This window comes from Kryptolebias marmoratus, linkage group LG6 (genome assembly GCF_001649575.2).
Source record: "Kryptolebias marmoratus isolate JLee-2015 linkage group LG6, ASM164957v2, whole genome shotgun sequence".
NCBI classification, from domain to species: Eukaryota; Metazoa; Chordata; class Actinopteri; order Cyprinodontiformes; family Rivulidae; genus Kryptolebias; species Kryptolebias marmoratus.
Window position 1 is genome coordinate 24,160,974 of NC_051435.1, and position 8,869 is coordinate 24,169,842.

The window sequence follows — 8,869 nt, forward strand, 5'->3', positions numbered from 1 at the left end:
TCTCCAAAACCAGCCTCAGCTGAGAAACACCGGGCCGAGGACAGCGGTTTGAGGGGGGGGGGGCCCGTTAAACATTCACAGTGGAAAGTTAAATTAAAAAGAACCCAAACACTCCTGAACCGCTTACAATCAACAAGCGCGATGTCAGAGAGATGTTTAAATGTCAAAGTGAATAAAAACAAACAGACTTCATATTTCCGCTTTTAGTGCACCACCTTTTTTTCCTTTTTGTCCTCCCTTGTAAACAAAGTCCGATGATCAAACTTTCAGGCAAATAGCAAATCACCAGTTAGCCCAATACTAGTATTTTTCAACATTTTTAATTTTTTTTCCCCTGACTTATCACTATTTTTTTTTTTTTTTTTGAGCAAGAAGGAAACCAAATTTAAAGCTACAGCATATCCCCCCCACTCTTTTTTTTTCCTTCCAAATAATCCATACTGAAAGCTTTAGGAGGGAGTAAACCTGCAGGCTAAGGCACTAAACACATCTCCATTAGGATTAAAGCATATAAACAGGAAAAACAACAACCAAACAACACTTAAAAATATCACTTTCTATTCGTCATTGTTGACATCTCTGTAGATAAGGAATGAGAAAGGATCCCCCAAAAAACAAACCAAAAAAAAAAGCAAAAACATTTGTCCACGTAATTTGTGCCATTAGAGAAACATTGCATTTATTGCCACTGTTTTAAATCTTTTTATGAGTTTTTCTTCCGTTTTTTTTATTTTTTTTTTTGAAGTTCCTATTCCTATCTTAATTCCTTCTCTCTCCTCTGAAGCAGCAGCCACATCTTCCCATCACTTTGTGTGTTTTGTCAGTTACACGGCAGCCATGTTGGAATGTTCTGGTTCGCCACATAGTAGTTGCTGAAGTTGTGATCTCTGACATACGGAGCTGGCTGGTAGTAGCAGGTCACGCAGGAAGCGTCCGGGATGGCGCTCAACTCGGCCAGGACTCTCACGGCCATCAGTGAGAGCAGCTGGAGGGTCTGCCTCCGCTCGTGGCCCATGAGGCACACCGTGCTCTCGTTGACCACTTTGCGCAGGATCTGGAGGTACTCGTACTTGCTCTTGTCCTCGCCGATGAAGTGGCTCTGGAGGTAAGCCTCCACCTTGCGTTGCTGCTCGCCGATGTCAGGAAAGTCAATGAAGAAGCGCGAGCACATGTATCTTTCCAGGGCCTTGAACTCCTCCTCGTCGGCCGGTTGGAAGTCCCGCACCAGCAGGTTGCAGTACTTCAGCAGGCCGCCGCCGCGGATCTCCTCGGGTCGTGTGGTGGCGATAAGCTTGTTGCGGAGGTGGTGCAGCGCGGTGTTGAAGTCCCCGTACACGCTCTCCCCTCTGACAGCAGGGTGAGAGGCCGGCGACATGGGCGCCTGGACCTGCTCGTAGTGAGAAAGCATGGAGTCCAGCACGATCTGAAAGGAGTCCACGCTGAACTCAAACTGCCGCCGGATCGAGTCGACAAACTTCAGCTCCACGTTGCGACCGTTGTTGTTGGAAAGGGAGATGAGGCTCCAGCGGTCCTGCTCCGTGTTGACCTTGACCAGCTTTTGGATGTAAACCTCTTTGAGCGTCATGGGTGTAATCTTCTCCTTGTTCACGCCTTCTGGCAGGAAGTCCAGCAGAATCCCCAGCACAACATCCTTGATGAGCCTGAACGCAGCTTCGGTCGGCAGGTCCACCCTAAAGATCACATCCAGGTCCTTGTAGCTCCAGCCGATATCCTGCACCAGCACGTGGCTGGCTGTGGAGCCGTTCAGCCGGATGTCCTTCACCTGGACGCCGCTCAGCTCCAGCCTGGAGCGCACCCGTGCCACGATGTCACTGAGCTGCACCTTCAGGGTGGGAAAGTTCCCTCGTCCGTGGACAGGCACCACCTCTGTCAGAACTTCATGTAGTCTGTTCACCTGCTCCCAGGTGAGAACACTGACAGAGCTTATGTTTGATTCCTCCTTGTTATCCATGTTCTCACAAAGTTCAGATTACCTGAAAGGGATTAAAAAAAAAATACATATCAGCTAAAAAAAAAAAAAAAAAAAAAAAGACAAAATCAAGCAAAAAGTACACAAATAAAACCACTTAACTTGACAAGAAGTACCTTTAGTGTTTAATCAGATAAGCTTAGCTACAGAGAGGAGTATTTGTTTAAAATGTGTCAGGAAACAGGAGACAGAAGCGTCCAGCACGAGACAACCTGCTCGCGCTCAGTTACACACAGAGAGAGCGAGAGAGGAGCTCGTGAGGCTTCTAGAACAGTTCACCGCGCGAGCCTCGTTCCAGAACCGCTGAGAGACAAACAGCGACTAAAGCAGCTGTTTCCTCAACTAAATAACCCGAATTAGCTGCGGGGAACTCGAGTTACGGAGGAACACGTTCGGCCAAACACAGTCAGCAAATAATTGTTTCAGCTGATATTGAAGGGGGCAACTTGTTACCCGGTAAAAACAACTAGTTAAGAAGCTTTACAATTAGGCTAGCTAAAAAATAAAAAGAGGTTTGACTTTATTTCGCTGCATGGCGACGAATTTCAAGCAATTGAGTCATAATTTGGAGATAAATAAAAAAAGAATATATATATATCGGGTTAAAAAAACAACATTTGACCGGTGTCACGTTTTAAAAAAAAAACACACAAATGCGGCCCAGTAAACTTTAATTTACCGACTCAAATTCAGACGTTGCGTTTATTTTCAACACAGTTTCGACCCGCAGAGATTAATCAACCATAAATGCAGAAAATACGTTACCGAAAGGGCACTCCGGAAGCATTCAAAGTTGGATAAAAATGGTAAGTCGGCGCACACACCTCCACATAATCCACTATCTGAGACAAACACGCGCAACCAGTGTAAAAGTCAGCGTTTGAACAACTGCCTCCGCTTAGACACGCCTGTTTTATAAAGCCGAAGTACTGCCCAGCCGGGATAAATGCGCCGTAGCCAGACCAAGTGCCTCTCGACGTGCAGACGGCATTTTCTGACTCAAAACTACAAAATGAATCACACAACGTAATATAACTCGGGCAACACGATAACTACTTTGCATATTTACCCCAAACGCCAAACACTTTTTCTTCAGTAGACTGAGAAGTTTTAAAATCATAGAGCTTGATTGTACCATTACGCCAAACAAAGCTTCTAATTGGTCAAGGAGGTTTTTGCGTTGCCTAGTAACCAGGAGCGTCTCCAGGAGGGTCTCAGTGTGGGAGTCACAGTGGAGCCGCTATCTGTTGTCAACGTAAATATTGTTTCTGATTAAACCTATTTATGTTTGACACTGCCAGTCAGTTTAACTGCACAAATATATATATATATACCCCCACACTCACAATGTGTATCCCCCCAATCCCACACACCTTTGACATTTCTAAAGTAAACTGTGACTTGTCACAATTCACACCAGAAACTGCTGTCAAATGTGAACAATTCCTTTCCTAGTTCCTTTCACCTTTTTTTCTATTAGATTAGTTTGAGTGACATAATAAAGCTATTAATAAAAAAAATACTTTGTGGCCCAAAAGGAACATAACAGACATTAAAATGGGGTTCTGTGAAAGGTTACAAACAATATCTTACCTTTTTGAATGACCCTCAGTTTGAAGAAACCTAATGGGTGACCTAAACCTTTGTCCTAATGTGAATCACTGCTGATTTTAAACAGATTCAGTAGCCAAAGTTTCAGGTTCATGTGAACACTAATTCTTTGACTTTTTACACATCAGTTTTGCATGGTGATTTAAGCAGATTTGTGTGATTAATTAAAAGTGCAAACAGCAGCAGCAAGATGTGACACTTCCTGTAGGAATATTTATAATATTTCTGCTAAAATAACAGGGCTTGGACTGGATTGACAAGCTAGTAATGACTTTGTCAAGACTTTAAATTGCCCAAAATATCTTAGTGTAGTCACAAGGCCTTTCCTGGCTTCTCTTTCAGCTGCTTGTAAAAAAACAGAACAGTGTCCACCACTTATTATTTTGTATGAGAAGAGAGTAATGATCATGTTCTTGTAAGCTTGTCTACACCTCTCTGGTGTGGGTTAGCACAACAAATATCACATCTTACGTTCTGAAAATGAGAGCTCTATTTGTAATTTACAGGAAGATTATGTAGACAAGATGGTTTTAAAATGCTATTCATTCTGTCCGTACAAGAAACTCAACAGGAAGACAATCTCGACTGTCACCAAAAACATTTCTGTGGAAGAAAGTCTCTTTCATTCAGTCAATTCATTGGAAGACAAAAAAAAAGTCCACCCTCGATTTCTGTTTCCCTGCAAGTACTAACTATGAAACCCGTTAACGAGGAAAGCAAAAACAAATTTGTCCCTTTTATTCCAGATGAGTATTCCTGTGAATGATGTAAGCGTTCTTCAGAAATTATACTGTAAGGATTCTTTAGAAAATACAACACAGTTATAAAGAACATAATCCAGAAGCTATATGGTGAAGATTTAAGTTTAAACCTGAACAATTTACACAAAACTCAACAACTGAGGGTGATAAACAGTTTATTTTATTTAAGAATTACAGCCAAAACAGAGCTGCGAAGAACTGCAAACATACAAAATGGCATGCACAATCATAATAAAAATATGTGTTCTGTGTAATGTCACACAAATGTTCATATTTAAAGGCATCATGATAAAGGGAAACAATTGTTAGACGTCCAGAAACTCATATCAGCGAGCAAAAACAGGAAGTCAGAGAAACTGACTTAAGCTGCTGTAGGACTCTTATCTGATGGGAAAACCAGAAAGTGAGTTGAAACCACTAAGTGCAAACCTCATGTCATCCCAGGTTGTGTTGTGGGCATCCCCTGCGCAAGGGAGTAGGCCATATATACAGAAACTTACAGGCAGAGCGGAGATTCCCTCATCCTGCTAGGTTTTTTTTTTTCTTTTAGATCTCACGGTGGTCTGAAAAGTGACATGCATCAACCCAACTACTGTATCAGCAGTAGGCCTGCAGCTGCAGTTTGTTACAGGGACATTAGTATAAGAAAACCTTCATTATTAATGTTGAATCACTGCTGCTGCAGCAACTCTTGTCTCTTCAAAGCGACTGTTCAAAAGTGGGCTTCTGTGGAAAGATTACGAACATTTAGGCTGCACACCTGATAGTCCGGAAGACTCGGTTCGACTGGGGACCAAAACTGCAACATTTGTTCCATTTTCAGCTGCTGCGGTTCTCATTCACACTGCACTGAGTCAAACGAGCCAAACCCTTTGAGCAACCTGTTCCCTCCCTCGCCTGTGGTGGCGCTGCACCAATAACTACTGAAGGAAATAACATGAAAACCTCTGAAGAAGACACTGAGCGCAACTTCCTTCTTCTGGAAAAGTAAATGAAAATGGAGTGGCATCAAATTTTAGCAGTTTTAGGATTTCTGTTTTGTCTATCTGTCAATTTCAAATTACAGAGAAAACAAAGAGTTTGTAAAGTTTTAAAGCCTCTAAACAATGTAGAAACCTCTAGATTATCATATAAACTTTAAAAAAAAATGACAGTCCTGCTGTATGGTGTGTTGACATGTAAACAGTAAGTCTGGTATTTAAACATCTGAAGGCACCATTCCACTGAAACTCTTCATTCTTCCCACAGGATTTGGGTCGTTAACCTCAGGGAATTGTCTTCCCCCCCACCCCCACCCCCCTCACTCAATCAGAAGAACATTAGTGAGGTCCAAGCCTGATGCTGGGCGATAAGGCCAGACTGAGATTCCCTTCCCTTCCCTGACCTTGTTCACAGAAAACCAGCCATGCTAGAACAGAGGAAAGTCTTTCCCAAACTGTAACCACAAAGTCTTAAACACAACATGGTCCAAAATATTATTATATGTGGTAGAGTTGGATGGAGCCGGGAACGTCTGCACATCATGATTTATGCAAGGAATGACTACTTATTGTGAGGAGATTTGTGGACTGAGCCCTTCTTCACTGTGCCTGTTAGATGTCCACCGAAAGGAAAAAATATTACACACAATGAATCAATTCTGAAGTCCCAGAACCAAAGCAATTTATAGATGCAGAAGAGAGTGCACCCTCTATTTTTGCCTAACGGTGGAACTTTGCAGAACACATAAACAGACCTCACTGAAAGTAAACATCAGCCGGGCTGATGGGATCACACACGTTTCCATTTTAGGTCTTAAATGTTTCATAAAAGTTGTGTGAAGATAAAAGTGTAAATAATCAGAACCAGTCTTCATAGAAATGATTACTGTAAAGGGAAAGAGCCCAGAAACGGTTGTTTTAAGGGACAGTTTGGTCATTTTTGGAGTGATGTTCTGTCAAGTAGCCATAAACAGTTAGTAGCTCATCGGTCATAGACATGGAGTATGGAGAAAGAGGAAAAGGTCTGTCTAAGAGTCAGGCTAACAGCGAACCAGACTGGTTCCTTGTTTTATAACATTTTCTTAGACAAATAAAAGAATTCTTGTTTTAAAAATGTCATCGTGCTGCGACAGAACGCTGTCTTAGTTTAAATTAAGCCTCCACAGTTTCACACGCAGCCTCGGGACACCCACATTTGCGGCGCAACCCGGTCATTGTTCGGTTGAGAGAAGAGTGACAAACTAAACAAGCAATTATGCAAAAGTGTTGTGGTTCAGTTTTAGCTAACATGGCGTTCTGTTGCACCGGAATGAAAGGTTTGAGCAAGAGTTGGCTTATTTGCCATAAAAAAAAAACGCTATAAAAGAAGTACCAGTCTGGCTAGCCTCTAAAGGGGAGAATTTGGATTTAATAACACAAACTCTCCATGTTTGAATAAAGATTTACTGAGATTTATTCACGAGGGAGTCTCCAGAATGTCTCCTGAACGTCTTGCAACATTTGCAGTTGGTTCTCACTTTTGTTGTGTGACTAACAGAGGTGTGCAGTCCTGTTGCTTGATTCTTGGACACATTTTTAAAAAATGCGTGTGACAATTTTTCTCTCAGAATAGTCACAGAGGGCTTGCGGGTGTCTCAAACCCTTCTTGATTTGCTCACCGCCATCTCCAACCCATCTCAGAGCTAGAGCTGTGTTTTGACTCCTCCACCTGTGCTCTGCTTTTTGGCAGAAAACAACACTGATGACAAATAATATAACTATTTGGAAAAAAAAAAACCTCGTCTAACCCTCTAAAGGCAGACGTTGCAGATTTGCAACAGCGAATTGCATATACCTAATTACTCCACATTCATATTTTATGAGCCTTTTTTTACTCAGATGATAATTTTCCCAAATATCTGATTTTTCCTGTTACTGAAACTTAATTTGAGCCTGAGAGGGCTAAATCTACCTCTCTTCATTTTCAAAGTGTACTCCTGCAGATTCGATCATAAACTTGAGGGCAGCTGCCAAGGTGGGTACAAAGTGGGCATAGGCGGGTATAATGTGGGCGGAGGTGGACAACAAAATATGGTGCATGGCAGAGAAAGCAGATTTGCAAGGCGTGCACATGAAAACAGACTGTGATTTTTTTTAAAAAAAAACACCCTGTCTGTTCAAAACAAGGGCTCACGGTTTGCCCATTGTTTGGTCTCAAACACTCAGAAGGAGAAAAATTCACCTATTCTCTCACAACAGTCGCAGCCCAGTGAGATACCACCTTCAGAGGTGGAGTCCTTCTGATGGGAGATTCATGTTGGAGCACTCCTGATTCTTCAAAAGAACTTGATGTTAATTAAAACCTGCGTCTTCCTGAAGAAGACCTATGTAAGCTGAAACACTGGTAAAGGAGACTACACCATAAAATAATAAACGCAGTTAAACCTTTTCCAGCAGAGAATGCCTTGGAGCCTCTGGATATTTAAGCTTGACTCACACTAAATCCTACACAAACAACATTTGTGAGTATTAACACTTATTAAAATGACTAAAACTATCCCTCGAGTGCAGTGAAACAACTTGTATCATAAGGTTTATATGTTCATTGCAGCAAGTTGTCGCAAAAACAACCCTGTTGTCTCCATAGCCTTAGAATCAGCTGGTAACATTCAAAAACACTAAAAGTTTTGGTTATGAAGCAAAAAGTTATATGAAGGAAATCACTCAATTGCAGTTTGCCATTTATGAACCGAGATATCACTATTTCCTCCACGTTATCGCCCGCTGCCATGACAGCTGTGTCTGTGTGTGTTCATGAGCAAAATATCTCCCGAACCACAAGATGGATTTTAATGAAATAGCCAGAACTCTATTAAACATCTGAGCAAACTTTCAAACCTCAGATGTTCTGTTCTGTTTATTAGCGTAACCTTCTCCTTCTGCCTTCAGATCACGGGTAGAAAACCATGAATGGAGCGTCACTCTCTGACTCATTCAGGAAGTCTGAATGGACGCAGCTCCGCTGTGTTCAGATAAACAGCAGCAGGCGCGTGTGTGCACGTTGTCCGCGCGTACGTCCTGTTTGGTGGCCGCAACTCTTCTACCTGCCTCTTGTGCCATTTGAGGAGTGACTCAGAGCCACGGGTGGGCAGGCGGCAGGGGCCATTACCACATTAAACACTCTGACACACACAAACACGAGTTATTTGCATGTACTTTGGGGCAAATATTGCACCCAGACTGATACAAAGTGGCGTACCATTAAAGGTACATGTCCTGATGTTTTCAGTGACTCAGTGGTACATCATGTTGTTGTTGAGCATTTTCAATGAGCCCCTAACTTTCCTCCCTAACAAAACAGATCACTTACAACGAAAAGGGAATCATTTAGATTTTATTTGTGGCTGAAAATAGTGCAAAGCCCATAAATAATGAATTGTTTTTGCAACACTGTTCATTTTGAATTGAAGCCTACTTAAATTCACCATTATGTTGCGTCACTTCTTCTTTGGACAACACTGAGTTCTGAGCATCAAAACAACAAGCTC

The 8,869-nt window shown here is 42.1% G+C and overlaps 1 protein-coding gene across 2 annotated transcripts; it reads right to left on the reverse strand.

The window, feature by feature from the left end:
* Positions 1 to 287: 287 nt before the first annotated feature.
* tent5c (terminal nucleotidyltransferase 5C) lies at positions 288 to 3,155 on the reverse strand. Of its 2 annotated transcripts, none has more exons than XM_037976241.1 (2): positions 3,060 to 3,155; positions 288 to 1,994 (listed from the first exon to the last, which is right to left on the reverse strand). In XM_037976241.1, the coding sequence occupies exon 2, from the start codon at positions 1,970 to 1,972 to the stop codon at positions 821 to 823; it is 1,152 nt and encodes a 383-aa protein (XP_037832169.1). In that variant the 5' UTR covers positions 1,973 to 1,994; positions 3,060 to 3,155; the 3' UTR covers positions 288 to 820. The 2 variants fall into 2 exon arrangements, with proteins under 2 accessions (XP_037832169.1, XP_017291520.1); XM_017436031.3 differs by lacking the exon at positions 3,060 to 3,155 and adding an exon at positions 2,756 to 2,909.
* Positions 3,156 to 8,869: the final 5,714 nt, after the last annotated feature.